The sequence below is a fragment of the Megalops cyprinoides genome, chromosome 10 (assembly GCF_013368585.1).
Source record: "Megalops cyprinoides isolate fMegCyp1 chromosome 10, fMegCyp1.pri, whole genome shotgun sequence".
Taxonomy (NCBI): Eukaryota; Metazoa; Chordata; class Actinopteri; order Elopiformes; family Megalopidae; genus Megalops; species Megalops cyprinoides.
The window spans coordinates 26733086-26752831 of record NC_050592.1 but is presented as its reverse complement, the minus strand read 5'-3'; the positions used below and the strand labels follow the sequence as shown (position 1 = coordinate 26752831).

Below are 19746 nucleotides of genomic sequence, written 5' to 3'. Positions count from 1 at the left end.
CTGTCTGCCACCATAAGCCCCCCCCCTCAGGTCTCGCAGACCCCACGCGCCTCCCCTGCCCTGAGTGCTGGAGGAGGAGGAGGAGGAGGAGAGGGAGTCAGGCGGATCACAGGCGGATAATTTATGATTTAATTTAATGCAGGCAGGCGCAGTAATTCACCTGGGCCTCCAGGGGGTGTGGAGTTAAGCCTTCAGTGGAGAGAGGCACACCCTCCTGCTGCTGTAGAAATCATTGGGCTTCCTCCGTTTCATATGGTCAATAAACCACCGCACCCTCATACACACACACACACACACACACACACACACACACGCACACACACACACAAACACCCTTCCCCACTAGAACCGAACAGTATAGAACAACTCAATGTTCAGGACAGAGCACAGATGCGTTCTGGGAATTGACAAGGAATATGGTCCTACCAGAGGAGTTGTTTACAGAGGTGTACATCTTTAGGGGGATAACTGCCAACTGAGACCAATATTAAACAGAGAGAGAGATACACCTGAAACACTCAGGGAGAGAGACCATCTGGCATGTGCAGGGGAGAGACCTCAGATGAGAGAGCGAGAGAGAGACCATATTGAACATGTGGAGTTTAACCACACATAGGGAAAGAGACCATCTTAAACACACTGGAAGCGATTACCTGAAAGGGAAGGACTGTTTTTAACACAGACAGAGAAACGTATATGTATGTAATGCAGGGGAACTAACCTCTGCATAAAGTCACAGGGGAAATGTGTCACAGGGGAAATGTGTTTCCTTTTGGCTGCAATGTCATCCCCTTTTAGGTTGATTTGTAGAGATGTGTAATAGTCTACCAGTGTACATAATATGAAATGATAGTCAAATTTAGGGGCATCTAAATGTCCAGAGTCATTGCTATACATAAACTAGAAAAAGTATTTCTTTTATTTTCCCCTAACATACACTGTATCCACCTGTTACAGGAGCTCTTATTCATAAATAGAGCAGACATCAGCTCCTTATTTGTTTTTAACAGAAATGCAGTGTATTTTTACTAAAAGGCATCACAGTGACAAATGACTGCCACCCTGGAATATATTACTTTTTGTAGCACAGCCTCACAGAGGTTAATGTTCCTCTCCCCCAACTATCCCCCCCGCAAAAAAAAAAAGTTCAATTATATTCAATTATACAGAGGTATACTTTAAAACTGTTCGTTGCTGATCAGTGCTTCCTGACCTCCCCCTGATTCACACACACGTCTGATCTGAACCACACCCACAGACACATCATGAATTAACCTTAGTTAGTCCTTAACAGGTCCTTAATTAGAGGCTGCACCATACATCACAAACCTGAGCCCCTGTCTGACCTCCTCCTAGGCTTTGACCCCTGGGACTTTGTGTGTAGGTTGAAAACAATGAAATGAACAATGTATAACCACAGCTTAATGTTAGGGTTTTTTTCAATGCAGGTTTTTTAATGTAAGAGATTGGTGGGTGTCTTGGGCCATTCAGACTTCAGTACAGACAATGAGAAACAGATTCACAGCTTGCTGATTCTATAATGGGTTTTATTAGTGCTTGTAGCAGTCAGGAAACATTAGTGAACGTGCTCCATTGAAAAGTAATTATTCATAATCACATGATCTGAACAGAACAATATGCCTTTCAAGGTAAATGATATGTTTTGTTACAGTGATTTATTTTAAGATCAGATAATGAAGTAGCTTGGTTTTTGTACACCCCTGGCCCTGTAGGTTTACTAAAGTCAATGTATCCGCTGTATGTGTGTGTGTGTGTGTGTGTGTGTCTGAGCATGTTTATGTGTATGCGTGTGTCAATGTCGTCCTTTCTTGGAGGACATAGATCAAGTAGGCTGAGGGCCAAGGCTGACAGGATATGTCCCATAACTTTTCCTCTCAAAGAGAGGTCAGACAGAGGGCGAGCAATATTGATTTCTATTTGGCTGATGAGAATATCTGTAGAATTAAACGGACTATAACATTCACAATATTCATGAGCACACTGGTTAAAAAAATATAACAAAGATTAAATTAAAAATGGCAAAAATGTAAATTAAAATGTAAGGACACCAATGCATTAATGAATGTCAATGAATTTATAGTGAAATTTCTGTAGGTATAATTTTCAGACAGGTTGTTTAGTATCCACACAATGCAAAGCTGGCTTGTTGTGCCACAAGTTGTTGTTGCTGCCCACAGGTCTGTGGTGGAATTGCATACTTCTGGTGGGTGGTAGGGAAAACATGCATGCCGGCATTCTGCCAAGATTACCAGGCAAATGTCTTAAAAAGAAAATGAATTTAGGATGCACTTGTAAGTGAGGTCAGCATCATCAGTCATCAGGGATGCCTGATAATTTAGAGCAGAACTTACAAGGTTAAAACTGTTGACTATCTGGATATTTCTTTATGGTTATATATATACATACATATATATGGTTATATATGTTTATATATGTTATGGTTATATATGTTTATTTAGCTAGGTGATCACGAAACTAGCTAGCTATATGGCAATATTTTTTCATTTCTAATCATAAATCAGCATAACATTTAGACAAAAATGGATTAAAAAAACAAGTTCTACTTTGTAAACCTGGTAAACAATCTGGCATATTACCCATAATCATGTCCTTTCACTTCCTGTCATATTCCCTGCAGTATCAGTAACAAATTTCCTGCCTGTTTTGAGACGTTTATGATGGCTGCATCCTTCAAGTTCTCCTGTGACTTTTCGTTTGTTTTAAATGGGGGAGGCCGTAAAACTTTGCCTCAGGAGGACGCGTCCTTTCCTGTTAGGGACACAGCCACATGGTGCTGACCTCATCACTATGCGTCCGTAATGCTGACCTCATCACTGTGCGTCCGCAGTGCTGACCTCACCACTGTGTGGTCGCTGGTGGAGCCTCTTCAGAGTAGCCGATGCGGAGCGAGGTGACAGATTGGGCGTGTGCCGTGTTTGCCCACCCCGTGATTTCCCCACTGTCGGTAAGGAGGCGTCGGTAACGAGGCTGTTTGGCAGGATTAATGAGTGCTGTGGAGGTGGATGGATGCTTGAGTCTCAGCCGCACTCCATCATGGAGAGGCAGCAGCCCCCTCCGGGCCCCCAGCGGGCCCCCGCCCCAGAGGACACAATCGCTGCTAATGCATTTCTTAATTACACATCTTTAGCAAACACTCATTAAACTCATAACTAAACAAAGGCAAAACGCACGTATGGCTTCAATCTTTCAGAGTGCAGAACTCATGCAAGATGATAATTATTGAACAGGTCAGTCCTTTCAGATGGAGCGGGTGTGGGCTAGGCTTTGTTTCCATGGCTACAATGGTGCAAACATCACTGTCCCCTTCACCAGGCAAACCTTGTGATGTGTAACATACAAACAAATAATAAAACTACTAACTATATTACATTGATTAGATGGTGAGTTACAAAAGAGCACATCTGCATTAAGATGGCTGTTTGGTTAGATATTGTGCATATTATATTAGAACTAATTTCCAGCAATTTGTTACTCCAAGTAGCCATCTCATAGTTAGAGCTGTAATCCTATATCAAAAATCAGTTTACATACTTTAGGAGATGCCCATTCATATCTTTTCAATGCAATGTGTCAGTGGTTTAGTGCCTTTAGAGTGATTCTCAATGATGGTGGTGGCAACAAAGAATACGGTTCAACCTGACATGCCTGATAAACATGAGAGATTGATTGTTTTTTCTGAACGATCTTCGTAAAAGGTTCGCTGAATTCCTGCCCCAAGAGAAACTCTGAGTCTGCTGTCCTGACTGGGTTGCTCTCTCTTTCTCGCTCTCTCTCTCTGTCTTCCTGTCTCTGTCAGAGATCACAAGGAATAATTTTTCCCATCAATCTTTGCAGGGTAGCTTTGTGTGTGTGTGTGTGTGTGTGTGTGTGTGTGTGTATGCTGGTGTGTGCCTGTGTGTGTGTGTGTGTGTGTGTGTGCTGGTGTGTGCCTGTTGGTGTGTGTGTGTGCGTGTGCGTGCGTGTGCGTGCATGCAAGGAGGGGGGGAGGGACTTGTGGGAGAGTAGAAATCAAATCACTTAATTGCAGCATTTTTCATCTCCATCTTTTGTTTTATGGCGGTAAAGGCCCTGGAGTAGCGGCATGTGATTCATGGCTGTCACTGCGGCGCAAGCAGGCCAATCCCTCATAGCGGGCGCTACGCCGCCAAGCGCGCCCGCGTGATCACACTGATGAATATGACCACCATGCTACTACCATTTTTAGCAGGAGGCAGGCGCAGGGAGGAAGTATTAAAGCCCAGGACCTGCAGCTACCTCTGCGTTGGGCGCAGCCCCCCTCGGCTGAACGCATCCTCTCCTGGGTTGAACACAGCTGCCCCCCTGGGCTGGGGGTGGCCTTTCCTGTGCTGAGCACAGTTTCCTCAGTACTAGACAGTGGGGAATAGGTGCAGCATGAGAGCCAAGAGAAGATAAGCAGGAGGAGTTTGGTGGCATCATTTATTTTAATCCATGTTAGGGTCACAGAAATGTAGCGTGATATAGATGACTGTCAATGCAGAAATATCTCACCAGCTCCACACTGATGACTGACTTGTACAAGATTGGAATCCTGTTGACTGCATGATTGTATTTGGACATGTAAAGGTCTCTTTACATGTCATTCTTACATGCAGCAGAGCGCATTGTAGGAAGTGTGAATACTTTGTTCTTACAAGCTGAAATACAGACTAGTTCAATAGCCGTCAATAATCAGAGGTCTGAGGACTTGTGGTAGGGCGCAAATAGTGTCATGCTCAAACTCACTGGTCTGAGAGTGTTGTTAGCCTAGTCTGACACTATTGCTTCTTTAAATTGAATGGATACACTTATGTTCTATTATGCTGAAAGTCGCTCTGGATAAGAGTGTCTGCTAAATGTAATGTAATGTAATGTTTATCTGTCTGGCTGTCTGTCTATCAGTACTGTAATGGTGGTCTGAAGGACAGATTTCATCTCACCAAAAACTGAACTGTGTTTTGCTGGCTTCCTGAGCGATGCTATGTTTTGTGCTGACTTGCATCAGTGACAAACCTGTAGACTTGGAAATTCGGGAAGACATAGATGTGTTTATTTACAGCAGTTGGTGTGTCTCTGTTGAAGTAATTCTCAGCTGCGGTGAATTTGTTTCTGAAGCAATTCTTTGATCAGGCACTCAGGAGCACAATCTCTTCTGTCAGTGCGGCTGCTTCCCTGTTGATTTTTGGAGGCCGGGGGGGTGGGGGGAGAAAGACACGGGTCTCGGTTTCATTTGCTGTTTCACTGAGAAGCAGCGTTTGGATTTTTTGCTGTATCGTTTTGTTATGTTGAGAAAAGCCATGGCTGACAGGTGTGTGTGTTCGATCAAAGTCTCACAAAAGCAGTGAGAGAATAGAACAGAGAGCTGAGAGGGCCGGAGGTCTCTGTCTCTGTCTCTGTCTCTGTCTCTGTCTCACTCAGCCTCCTTCCCCAGATAAACAAGTAAAAAAGAGGAGATGGCGTGATTCATTCATCAAGCACTTCCTGGGAAGAAGCATATCCCCCTGCCCACCCCCCAGGTTCTTTACTGAGAGAGAGGGAGAGAGAGAGAGAGAGAGAGAGAGAGAGAGAGTGAATGGCAACTGTCAGCCTCTGCTAGGGCTCCGCCCGGCCCCTGTGGGGTGAGAGGTCCAGCAGTCCCCACTTGTTAATGGTTCTATTTCATTCCCCCGGCCCCGCCCCTGGTGGCTGGCTCTTGGTTTGGTCCGGCACGTTTTTTTTCCCATGTGACACTTTTGATTTCACAAAGAGATATGATCATATACATACACATTTATAAAATGAAGAATGTTCTAGAATAATCAGTCTTTAAAACAGTACAGCGCAGGCCGCCCTGTGCAAGGGTTTCTGCTAAAAGACAATTATAATGATTACTTAAATGCAAAGATGTAGTTCAGTAATTAGTCATTTGTGTTTGGGTATGTGTCTGTGTGTGCTTGTGTGTTATGTGCTGTGTGTTTGTTTATGTTTGTGTTGTGTGTGTGTGTGTCTGTGTGTGTGTTTTCTTGGTATAGTGCAGAAGCAGAGTGTAGCCTGGCTGGCCTTATTGGCAGGCTGGTGTTTATGTGCAGTCAGCATGCTGTCTCCAGGATGGGTGTCAGCAGGGGGGCGAGCTTTTGGGGGGGGGGGGGGCACTGGCTTGAGACCAGCACATTCTGATGTTCTCTGGCTAGGAGGGCAGCGGTGGCAGAGGAGTGAGAAACAGTGTGTGCCAGGGAGAAAAGGTTACCTGTGTGATCCCTGTGGCCAGGCGGGGCCAAGCCGAGGGACGCATCGATCAGAGGGGGCGGGGCCCGGCGGAGGGGCACATCGATCCGGGGGGGGGGGGGGGGGGGGGGGGGGGGGGGGGGGGGGGGGGCGGTTCAGCTGACAACAGGCCCCCCTCCGAGTGCACTTCCTGCGAGCAGACGCACAGCCAGGAAGGGACGTGACATTTCCAACTGCCTGCAACAAAGTACAGTCAACTTGAAATATGTCCTCATGTACTAGTAATGAATGTGTTGTGTAATGAGTACATTGTACTGAAACAAAACTTTCATTAGTGCCAAGTGCCAAATATTGAAGCTCTGCCCTGATCTGTGCTTAGTTTTCAGGAGTAACTGATATCAGTCTTATTAGATTCTGAGATGTTGGTCCTCCTTCAGTTAGTGCCTGTACTGTGATCAGCTGCATTTAAGGGTATATCCTGAAAGCATTTTCATGTCTGAGCACACAAGTTTGCTTTGGTAGAGGGTATTTATGCACATATGTCTAATGCTGTGATTAGCAGTGTTTATGGTTACATTAAGAACACTGTCTATTGTGTTCATAGCGCAGACTAAATGTCAGTCTCCTTTGATTCTTCATGACATGACAGTAAGACAACAGCACTGAGCCTGAACAAAGACATGTCAGGTCATCTTCATCATCCTCATCACCATCACACACTGCTATCTTCAGACAGCTGGATGTGGAGCGGGAATTCTGTCCTTTCATGCAGCGAATGCAGCGAATTGATAACTTCCTCAGGGTGATGGACCTCCACCCCCCCCCCCCCCCCCCCCCCCCCCCCCCCCCCCCCCCCCCCCCCCCCCCCCCCCCCACACACACACACACACACACACACACACACACACACACTTACACTTTCTACAGTGGCAGTGTGTAGAGTGTACCTGCCACTAACACGCTCTCCTAAATCACACATGGTGATTATGTATGCAAACACTTTGGCTTTCAGGGCAGTTCTCCAATATCTATAGACAGTCATGCGTGTCGGAGTGGGAGGGGGAGCCCTGCTGATTACACAGGATGGAGGACGTGTTATATTTCACCTCCCCTTCCCCAACCTGGACCGAGCCCCCGCAGTGCACTGACTCTGCAGTTGTACCCTGTCCTTAGGCAGGGTGACGGAGACTGTCCACCTGTATTCTGTCCGTAGGCTACATGACAGAGGCTGTCCATGTGTACTCTGTCCATAGGGAGAGTGACTGAGACTATCCAGTTGAACTCTGTCCATTGGGACAGTGACTGAGACTGTCCAACTGTATTGTGTCTTTAGGCAGACTTACTGTGGCTCTATCTAGCTGTACTCTGTCCTCAGGCAGAGTGACAGATTGTCAGTGACATTAGCAGAAACTTTATCCAGATTCTCTTTCCACATCTAAATTTTGAGCACACGTCCTCACTTACATTCTCACACTTCTACCAGTACATTTCCTCACCTATCTGCTATCATTTTCCCTGTTTGTTTTGTCTGTTTTTTTTTTTCCTGGAGTCACATTATGCTTTATGCCTTTCCTATTTTTTACATTCATTTTCCAGGTCATCCATGGGCACAATTTTAAAACGCATTGTTCTAGAAATGTGTGCATAATCCTTGCTTCTCCGTACTAGGGCATATGCTTATTTGACTGTTTACTTCTCCTAATGAACTATGCAGATCAGAAGAATGGTTTGAATTTTGATGAAGCCGAAAGTCGTAGAGCTGCATTATTGATAGCTAACACACTTTTCTGTGTGTAAATAGACTGGGTGCTGACACACTTTGGCTGAGTGTAAATATGTTGTTACACACTCGTCTCCTGGTGGGACTGCGTTTCAGCCCAGCTGCTACATTATTGAACACATGAGAATGTTTGGTCCCACCACTGGAGCTGAATGGACTCCATCATTAATGTATGATGTGATCAGGACTGCTGTAGCCATCATCAGCTGATTTTATTAAAAAAAAAATGAAGCTTTCCTCCCTGCGTTTCTGCTGTGCTACGTCCACGTTGTAATGTAGAGATACTGTGCTTCTGCTATGGTATGTGGTTACATGAATTGGAAAAGAGAACAACCTGACAAATGTGTCACTAGATTTGAATAATTAAAGGTATATAATGTGCCAGTATACTTCTCATTGTTTTATAATTGGTAACTGCGCGGAGTTGCACTACACACAGCCATCTCAACTGTTTTTATTTCTGCCGATTATCTGAACATAAATTACAGTAGAAACGCTTTTGAAAGAATGTTTTTTTTGAGCGCTTTTGAAGAATTGCGTTTGATGATTATAACACTGATGGCGGATGACGAAGAGGCGCAGCTTGCTTCTCTTCTGAGAGATTCACTTTTGGGAGAGAGCGATGCTGTTCTCACACCTTCGCTGCATCTAATCGCATAAATAAAAAATCCCCCCCCTGCCCCCCCCCCTGCCCCCCCCCCACCCACACCCCCCCTCTGGCTTGCTGAGAAACTGTTGAGTGTAGCTGCTTTTTACTGCTGGTTCTGAGGTTGCTCGTGTGCAGAGCCATGCCTCAGAGTGCATAAACTTGTTCTCGTGTTTCCGTGAGGTCAGAGGTCAAGAGCATACAGCGTTTCAGGTCAGCACCGCAGTTTTGGATCGATACCCTGTAACACTGAGTTTGTTGCTGGAGTATTGATTTGTGAATATAAATCTGATCTCCTGGAGTGAGGACTGTATCTGTCAGTGCAAATGAGACACCCTGAGTCCCTGGACTGGTGGACTTTATTCTTAGTTACACATGAGAGACCCTGACTTCAGGAGTAGGGACAATATTTTTTGTTACACATGAGACACCCTGATTTCTGATGTGCGGACTGTATTCTTGGTTGCAATGATTTCTGAGTACGGTTTTCATAGTGCCTGTGGGGATAGGGCAGGGTTTTTTATTGTGCCTGTGGCCGTGGGGTAGGATGTATGTCTTGGTAAATTTACTGCCTCTCTGCTTCCATTTTAGTCCCTGTGTGTGTGTGTGTGTGTGTGTGTGTGTGTGTGTGTGTGTGTGTGTGTGTGTGTGTGTGTGGTGTGTGAGGGGTAGGAGGCCGTGCGCCGTCTCACTCGGTCGAGTCAGAGCTGAAGTTCAGGGAACTGGCCCCCCGCGGTGCACCGTGGCGCTGAGCTCTCTGTCTGCTGCCTGAATGCGGTTACATCTCAGAAAACAGGAACACACACACAGTCATACAGGTAAAGCCTAACACAGAGTACTGCTACATACACCATATCTCTCACACAGAGTGCTGCCTCATAGACCATATCCTTAATACAGAGTAGCACTTCGTTGACCATCTCTCTAATTTGAAGTAGAGCTTCACAGACAAAATTCATATACAGACTACTGCTAATTCAGTATGTAATGTGGTTTGTGTTTTCTGCTGCACTGCAGTACATGTTTTGTCTTTTTTGTTAGGATTTTGTGGCTGGCTTTCACCTCATAGTAATACAGTAGTAGTACTGGTACTGTTTGTAATACGGTATTACAGAACTATTACTGGTACTGTTTGTAATAAAGTAATGCAGCACTATTACTGGTACTGTTTGTAATACAGTAGAAGTACTGGTACTGTTTGTAGTGCAGTAATACAGCTCTAGAGACAAATAGAGTCCATTTGTCTCCTCCAGTTACAGATCAGCTTTCCCATCAGTCCTTCCCAATGTGCGCACTTTGTCTTTGTGTCAACTCTTCTTGTGAAAGAAAGTGCGGCGTTTGCTCGAGGAGGGGAGGGTGGCACTCCTCTCCATCATCACGGTGGTGACGAGACTCACGTTGGTCGCACGTTGCCATGGCAATCGTCCCTCCGCAGGACAGCGGCGTGCTCTGTGATGCTCCCGCGGGCGCGACTGTTCGGCTCGGCACAGAGAGGCCTCCCGCAGATGTTCCCCGACCTCGCGTCTCCCGGCAGCTGCTTCCCCCGCACGCCGCCCCCCCTCCCACCCCCACCCCCCCACAGTCTTAATTAGAGATGGCGTCACGGAAACTGAGGCATAATTATGCCATAAATGTGCGGGCACATCCCCGCATTGTTGTGTCTGTTAAGCGGAGCCACAGTGGACACAGAGTCACTGATTGTTATAAAACATGTAGATAAGTCAAGTCGCGGGCGTGTGGAAGGTCCCATCAGAGCACGTTCCGGGGAGGGTTGGGGGGGTGGAGGGGGAGGGGGGGACTGCACCCTCCTGAGGAAAGGGCAAAGACTCACTGTGGCGACTGCTGGAATCAGCTCTCATTACCACGGGAGAGAGCAGGCGCAGGGGCTCAGCCAGGAGGGGAGGAGTATCCGTCCCCGTGACAGAGACGACAGGGTCCTCCTGCATCGTGTCTCTGTACACGCTGTGCCCTCCGTGGGGGGCCGCGGATCCACAGGGCACAACCCCCGCCACCCCCCCCCCCCCCCCCCCCCACCGCTGGCTCCTGGTGCTGACAGATAAGTCACACAGCACGGAGCGGGAGGGGAAACTTCAGGACGAGAGGCTGTGTGTGTGCGTGTGCGTGCATGTGTGTGCATGTGCTCAAATTTAAATAAGAATGTGATTGGTCCCTGCATAACTTTGTTTTTTCCTTTTTTCTCCCCTTATGCCTCTCTGTCCCTTTCTTTCTCTCTCTCCATCAGTCTCTCCCTCTCTTTCCATCTATCTCTGTTTCCCCCTCTCTCCATGCCTCTCTCTCCATTTCTCTCTCTCTCTCTCTCCTTCCCTCTGTCCCCTCCTCTTCCCTCCCTCTCTCTCTGACTCACAGTAGAACACTTTAGTTAATAATGTCCTAATTTCCTTCCTTCACGGAGTGAGGTGGGTGTTTCAAATAAACTGATTTCTCAGATGGGTATTAGAATGTGAATCAGGGATATTAGCGAAATGGACATTAATGGGCGCATCGTTCAAACAACATTGTGAGACTAATGGATTTCAAAATGAATTTGTCAACATGATTTGCTGTGAATACTATCAGCAGTATAAATGAGTGCTTGGATGTGACCTCTGTAGCACTGCAGTGGTGAAGATTACATATAATATTTCCTCATCTTAACAGATTGTATGTCTCTTGTGTACCTGTAGCTGCCTAAGTCTTTTTAGCATGGGTGTGAAGAGATTTGGAACATGATTATTTTGAATAAATTGGGATTTGTAGACAGAGACAGCAGTAGTGGTTGTGTGTGCTGTTTAAACTGGGAGTGCAGCGGTATCTGACAGATGTGTGGTTGTGTAGGTTGTGTGTGTGCCTGTGTCAGGCAGGAGTGTGTGGTCTGTTCTGTCACATGGACCAAGGGGGCGAGTGAAAATGTTCAGCTTGTCCTGACCTCATGAAAGCAGATGCGCTCTGATCTGTAGATTGACAAATATAGAAGATTGATATTACAGTAGCAGAACCATAGGTTATGGTTCCTTCCCAATTTGTCCAAAGAAACATCAGTAGGGTAGAACTCCAGTCATGTGTAGAGGGTCCTGGTGTTCTTGCAGCTCATTAAAACACAAGATGCAGCAAAAGCACAAAGCCCTTAATCTGAAAGAGGGATTACAGCAAAAAGAGGAAGTGACTTGTAGTTGGTAAATAAACGGGTGATTAATGAGTATTTAAAGAGAGTGGAAGTGGACCGTGTGAGGTGAGTGGGAGTGTTGAGCTCCGTTCCAAGCTGTAGCCAGGGACTCCATGGTCCTCCACCACAGCCCGGAGAGCCAACTCAGAGACGAAGAGGAAGAGTTGCCAGTGAAAAGGCAATTGCTGAGGGACAGCAACTAGCATTACGGGACTGACTCAGGAACAGCTGCCAGTGTACAGAGACTGACTCAGGAACAGCTGCCACTGCATAGAGACTTTCTCAGGAACAGCTGCTAGGGTAGAGAGACTGACTCGGGAACAGCTGCCAGTGTAAAGAGACTGACTCAGGAACAGCTGCCACTTTATCTATCTATCAATCTATCTGTCTATCTCAGGAACAGCTGCCAGTGTACAGAGACTGACTCAGGAACAGCTGCCAGTATACAGAGACTGACTCAGGAACAGCTGCCAGTGTACAGAGACTGACTCAGGAACAGCTGCCAGTGTACAGAGACTGACTCAGGAACAGCTGCCACTGCACAGAGACTGACATGAGAACAGCTGCCACTGTAAAGAGACTGAATGAGAGATAGCTACCAGTGTAAGTGTAAAGAGAATGACTCAGAGAAATTTAAATATTTGAAGTCGTTTTCCAACATTCATTCACCAGATGACTACATGTCGTACTCTTTAAATACTTGTGTTGTATTACCATTAAGTCCTGTCATTGCTCACTGCCAGGCAAGCTCTTTTGATACCTTTGTGTTCTCTATTCATAAATAACTTGGTGTGATTTTCTATGTTATAAATTTGATGTGACTAACTCTCTGCAGCCAAAGGCTGTACCATATGTTTGAGTCTCTTTTTTGTATTTCATTTGTTTTTTTTTTTGGAGATGAAATGTCCAGTGTCTTCTGTGATCAAGGGTTGTTTTCCCTGGTGCTGAGGATGACTGGCAGGAAATTTGCCTCTAATTCCTTAATCCAGCACTCGTGAGTACATGATCAGATCCGTGTTTAGCGCGTAGCGCTGCGCTGTGAGGACTGTCACTTTGAGTGGAACAGCGGGGAGGTGTGGAGTTTGTCACCGGCGAGAGGCATGCTGTGAAACGCCATGATCGCCGGGATGCCAAACACATTATCATCATTACTGCTGTTCGCGGCCCACGGGCTACTTCCTGTAAGGAGATGACAGCTCATTTGAACCTGGCTCCTTGTCCGTCTCCCTGGGGCCGAATGAACTCGCTGCAGGTGTGGCTCCCAATTCCATGGCCGCCGGCTAACAGGTTGCTCATTAACGCTTAGCCGACGTGCACCGTGAGGCCCTTCCCCGCAGCTCCTAACAATCCCGCTCAAGGTCTTAGTTTTAACTTGATTATCCAATTGCGGAAGTGCAGTCATTGTTTACCCTTCTTGGTTTTGTTGAAATAAGGGGGCAGCGAGTCCCTCTGCTCTTGTTCGGCTGATTGAGTATTGTCTCGTCACTAAACAGAATCTAACCTGACGCGCGCTGGAAAGTGTTTAGGCCTAATGGACTGGGCTGTGCTTTCATTAGAGGGGCTGAGAGACTGCCGCTCCGGCCTGCTTCTCTCCGCTAGCCAGTACACTTTGAAAGCCGGGACAGTTTATCCTCATATGTCTGCCGGGCACTTTCACCGCAGTGCATTGTCTGAGCAAATAAGATAGGGATTCTCTTGTAACTAGATTTGCGGAAAGACTTCATTCTGCGGTTGGGGAGGCTTGCGGCTTTGAGGGATGGGGTGGCTGAAAATGCACAGAGGCAGAGAGGGTGGGGGAGAGGGAGGAGGATCTGCGGAGTCACTGTGGATGTAGAACCAGGCCCCATGGAATCCATGAGAAGTTTAAAGCGAGTCCAGACTAACTGCCACCTGCTACTGTCAAAACAAACCTGAAGCTGGAACACCCTCACCTGCGCATGTAAATGGGATGAACCCGAGACGTAGACAACATAGCACAAGTGGTGGCGGCTGTGGTTTTGTGAGGGGCGTCGAAGGTTCACAGCGAGGCAGGAGTAAAGTATGGGTCCTCAGAACTGGGTAAGGCCGCCGAGTCAGAGAGGACAGGGGGAGGCAGCACGTACCCCGCTGCAAATGGGTCTGGACCCGAGTACGCTCGTGGCCCCGTCTCTTCTGCATTAACGCAATCAGACCGCTGTAGAATACGGCCCGTTACCATGGTAACCTCCCAGCCTCCCCGCATTGGGCAAAAGTGACAGCATCTCGTCTGTGTCATACACCTGCGGATGCCATGGCCACCTGGGGAGAGAGCGGGAGAGAGTGAGTAACAGGATAAAAGAAGGAGAAGCCACAGGTTAGAATACATTTAAAAGTTGCAACTGTATGTTTGCTTTTGCACAAGATGCTTCCGCTAACTATATTTCAGCTCACGTGTAGTACTTAAGCTATTATTCTCCCTGTGTTTACCAGGTATTGATCATACCAACTTGGATCTGAAGAAGAATTTTGTGAGTATATGCTGTTTTCTTTTCTTTGTTAACTATTAACTGGGACAAAGTGTTAACTATGTTGGCAGGAAACTTTTGGTTACGTCAACATAGCTCAAAGGAAAAACATACTCTGATGAATTATAAATGGATGTTTCCTTTTTAAAAACTACTGTTTTTGACGGATGTTGTCATATTTCTGGGTTGTTCATGGCTGATGTTCAGACGTCTTTTCTTTTCTGTTATTCCTTCTGAAATTTTGGACACAATGACTGTTCCACAGACAAGTTACATCACATTGACACACAAATTGTATCACGCTCTTACACACGGACATTACATAACATTTGTCACACTATCAAATACAAACGTTACATTACACTGCACATTACACAACAGGGCAGTGAGAGAAGTTGCAGGATTGTGTCGTAGAGTGAAAGGGAGAGGCAGCTGGACTAAGAAAGTTAGGATGTGAAATTGAACTTAGCATGGTGTCCTCAGAAAACAGCCAGGCAACTGCAGACAACCATCAGAAATTGCTCTTGGATCTCTAAATATATTGTAGAGTGTAGCTGCCTGAAGAGAGTTCACTTCAGAGATCATTGTTTTGTCGTAATGGACAGTGATGGATATATGTGCTAGGCTGTTGAGCAGCTATCATTACTGAAAGCGCTAACAGGTCTGTCTATGCCGGGCGCAGCTGGTGTGTGTAGAATGTGCGTTATATCAGGACACTCGCTGGCACACCTCTTTAGTAATGCATATTTTCACTAATCCCTGACACACGCAGCCGCTCACCTGTAAACAGTTCATTAATTAATGAGGGAACAGACGATATATGTGCAGATTTTTGTAGGTCGTTGATTTGGCGTTGCATGGGGTCTGATTTCAGGAGGCCTTTGCCAGTTTCGACCTCCGTGGTGCTCACGGGCTATCCCATGATCCCATGCCACTGCGAGATGAAGATAACGGGTAATTAACAAACTCATGTCGCTCATTCATTCAGTATTACCACTGTCTGCAGGACTCACAGAAGCACCTGACAGAGACCAGACTGAGTGTTGGTGCCTGTGCTAGGCCCTGAGCTGAGTGAACACAGTCACATGTGCAATGCTTATTGGTTATTCATTATTCATACATAATGATAATTCATGATTTACAATTTGTAATTCATATATTGCTTCCTTGAGTCAAATGAACCATGTAAGACATAGTAAAGACAATCACCATGGTTAACATCAGAGCATCTACCAAATGAATAGGTGTAAATGTAAAAGTGGGAATGAGGTTGAGTGTAGATGGTGTCTCCTTTGTTGTGTTTCTCAGTCATGGCACCAGATGTGCAGGTGAGGTAGCGATGGAGGCCAACAATTCCTACTGTGGAGTCGGCATTGCCTTCAACGCCAGGATTGGTGGTGAGTGCCTGCTGATACAGTACATAAGACTTGACAGGCTTGTTTGTCTATCATGAAACCTTATTTTCTCTCCTTTTTGACACTTAAACATTTCCTACACATGTGGTTGTTCATTCACTGATCCCTGGAAAAGATAGAAAGGTGAAAAACATCAGAACTGATTCCAGAACAGTCTAGATGAGTTTCATACAGACATTACAAGCATGTCAGTAGGGCAAAGTTATGGTTAGAAACAAAGAATATGCATAAAGCAGAACTTTTGGAAAAACATTATAGGCCTACGTTGCACAATATATGTGTCAAAATGGAACTGTTTGTGTAATTCATATCATTTTGTTTTTGTTTCATTTTCCTGACCATTTGAAAATACATTTAGAATATGAATAGCAGAAAAGTGCAGTGGTCTGTAATTTTGATTTGTGCTACCATGGAGAACAGTCTGAATTCACATCCTACGCCTGCTCTTTACTTGGCTTAGGATTTACGCCCAGGCTTGCCAGAAAGGAGGGTGTAAGCCTGTGTCCGGTATCACGGTTAAGGCCAAGAGCACTGCAGTCAGAATCTTGGCTTCTGCCACTGAAACAGACTAGTGGAGAGTCTAATATTTTTTTGAGTTTATTTAATACTCAGAGCCAGAACAGTTCCTGAGATTACTGGTGACATGGGACTGGGTTGTAAGCGATGAGCCAATGTTGTTTAAATGGACCGAAAGGTATCCGTCTGCTGGACGGTGCAGTGACCGACTCCATGGAGGCCACCTCTCTCACCTACAACAACGACTTCATCGATATCTACACGTGCTGCTGGGGGCCCAAGGACAACGGCATGGAGATGGCGGGACCAGGCAGGCTGGCCCAGAAGGCTTTGCGGCTGGGAACACAGAAGGTATCTGCAGGAGCAGTCCCCCGTCTATATGTGCTGCAGGTGAAGGACCTCTGCATGTCTAACCTGATGCCACCTGTGAGCCTTTTGTCAAATGGGGTGGCAGTGTAGCATAGTGGCAAGAATCAGGCCTCATAACCAGAAGGTTGCTGGTTCACTTCCTCACTGGGGCACTGCTGTTGTACCCCTGGACAAGGTACTTAAACCGGGATTGCCTCAGAAAATATCCAGCTGTATAAATGGGTAATATGTAATTGTGACCTATGTAAGTCGCTTTGGACAAGAGTGTCTGCTAAATGCCAGTAATGCAATGTAACATCTGTGCCTGGCAGGTTATGTGGGTTAGCAGGCCTCTGAGTGGTTCCTCTCTGTGGTGAGCAGGTGTCTCAGTGCTCTGCTCTGAATGGTTCCCGCAGGGGCGAGGTGGTAAGGGGAACATCTTCGTCTGGGCCTCTGGGAACGGCGGCATGGTGGGCGACCACTGTGGCGCGGACGGCTACGTCAACAGCATCTACAGCATCGCCATCGGCGCCGTCACCCACACCGGGCTGCCCGCCTTCTTCGGAGAGCCCTGCCCCGCTGTGATGGCCGTCACGCCCACCGGGGCTGGCAATGGGGAGAACCTACCGCTGGTGAGAGCCTGGAGTGGGGTCACACTGGGTCATCCAAGGTTAATATGAGTCAGGTGACAACCACTTGGTCAGCATAAGATCTGTGAGCAGACAAAGCCATGTCACTGGTGTGCAGGAGCTCACGGATGCAGGGGCTGTGTGTGCGCAGCCAGCATGCTCTTTTTCCTTCTAATATTTGCATAATTCCAGATCCTCAGGTAATTTTAATGGGAAACTTGATGATGTGATGATTCTGAAGAGAAATCACTGCGTGAGAGAAAGTCCAGTAATTACAACTGGTGCGTTCCACTGGAGATTAAGAGGGAGGGGGAAGGGTGCGTGTGTGTGTGTGTGTGCGTGTATGCATGTATGCGTGCGTGTGTGCACAAGAGGGGTCATGTCAGGATGGGGGGGCGGTGTTATTTAATCCACGGCTCTTGAGTGATCCATGTTTAGCGTGGGGAGTACGTATTGGGGTGTGTGGGGCTATGGGGGTCTGTTGATAAACGGCTCCTGTTTGATTGCCATTGTGCGAGGAGGTGCGGGGTGCTGTTTTCCTGGGTGTGGGGGCTGTGCGAGAGTCGTGATCCTTGGCAGGCTCCCGTGCAGTTGTCACCGTGTGGTATTTATAGTCGCGGCAGCTGACCTCTCAGGCTGCGTGTGTGAGGAGGCCGGATACCGAGGCTCAGGTGTTAATTGGGAGCGAAACGTTTCCCCCGCAGCTGAGTGGAGGAGCGCAGGAGGTGTGGATGTGCAGACGCTGCACAGACATACGGGAGAGAAACACCGCTCTTTCCCACCTTTTCCCCACACTTAGACACGGAAAGGAGGGCAGGGGAGGGAGAGAAAGACAGGAGCAGAGAGAGAGAGGGGGACAGGGGTGGCGTTGAGAAAAGAGTGACACTTACCTCCTTGAGGCTCAGGTTACACCATCACCACTTCACTGTACACACCCAGTTCTGCTACCCTCACAGTGTAAACTCACAGTTCTACAGCAGCACACCTAAAATGTCAACTGTCAGTTCCGGAGACAGACCCACTTTTAAATTGTGCTTCACAATAAGACAACTCTCACAGGATTTTTACCTCAATATCTGTGAACAATGGCAGCAATAATGTCCTATTTGTTCACTGGACTGTTATTATAACAGGGTGCCACTAATCACTAATGACACTAATCATAACCAAATTTTCTGTACAACTGATCAGCAATGGTAATACTGAAGTCCACTGACATGAACAGACACAGAGACAGCCTAACTGATATTGATTGGTTTTGTTTATTTCTATCAAAACAGCAATTGGTTATCATTAGGAAACAATGTGTGTGTGTTGCAGGTGACGGTGTCAAATCTGGATGAGGGCTGCGTCACCCACTTCTCCGGGACATCCAGCGCTGCACCCATTGCTGCTGGGGTCCTTGCTCTTGTCCTGGAGGCCAAGTGAGTACACCTCACACACCCTACAACACTTCCTCATACATCCTACACCGTACCATACCTCCTCAGAGATCTTACCACACCCCACACAACCCTACACCCTATAATACCTCACCCAGCCCTACTACACCTACTCACAAACTCTACCATACCTCCTCACACACTCTGCCACCCCACCTCACACACACTACTGCACCTCCTGGGGAAACACCTGTGGAAAATGTTAAAGATTTCAGGAGAAATGAGAAATAATTAGAGGAACATTGTGTACATTACTTTTCTCTGTCCAGACTGAGCCATAGTTTGTCCAGTATAAGATAGAAAGAGCAGAGTCCAGCTTGACTTTTTTTATGTGGTGTTTTCAGCTGTGGGGTGGGGGGGGGGGGTACACTAGCCTGGAGAGACTCCTCTGCATACCCCGCTCTTATCTTAATGCCTTTTACTTTCAGTCAAGCACTCCATCACTGTCCTAGATGCCATCGTTTGAAAGAGGTGGAGCTGAGGTGGAGGAAAGGTCCTTGTTTGACATTTATATTGATGAGTTCCTGAGACTACAGTATTGTTAAAACACTTAGTGGAAACCGAGTGGAAGTAGACTGAGTGTAAAATGTGCATGTTCTTAATATAGTGAGTGAATATTCTGTCAGTATGAATACAGTTGGTGCAAACACACAGTGAAAATACTGTAAATTCAGTACAAATATAGTTGCTAATTGATTGTGGTGTAAATGAACTGCATTTTTCTGATGTTTCAATGATTAGTGTCACTTTATTTGTCCACAATCTATGCATTGGAATGTGGGGCAAGAAATTTAGAAATGTAATAGATTTATTGAAATGGTTTCTAGTTCTATGGCTTGTACTATACCAACAATGTTTAAAAAGCAGACATTATTCTTACATGCATTGCTAATAAAAAAACAGTTACTTTGAATATATAGTTTAAAATATAAATGGACAAAGCACAAGATGTAGACATTGATTAATGTACAATTTACCCAATATTTAAAAGGCAGACACGTTATGTGGAAAGTATTGTCAGTTGAAGAATTCAGCCTGTCAGCTTTTTACGCATAGGCTTTTTGGTCCTTGTGCCTAATGG

At 46.3% G+C, this 19746-nt stretch overlaps 1 protein-coding gene across 1 annotated transcript in view; it reads left to right on the top strand.

Moving 5' to 3' along the window:
- The window catches only part of LOC118785043 (PC3-like endoprotease variant B), a 72850-nt gene that overhangs the window by 28245 nt on the left and 24859 nt on the right, over nt 1–19746 (top strand). The window contains exons 7-12 of the mRNA XM_036539568.1: nt 14281–14318; nt 15190–15269; nt 15624–15712; nt 16425–16597; nt 17011–17226; nt 18544–18647. Coding sequence (XP_036395461.1) covers nt 14281–14318; nt 15190–15269; nt 15624–15712; nt 16425–16597; nt 17011–17226; nt 18544–18647 — 700 coding nt within the window. The remainder of the gene's footprint in view (nt 1–14280; nt 14319–15189; nt 15270–15623; nt 15713–16424; nt 16598–17010; nt 17227–18543; nt 18648–19746) is intronic.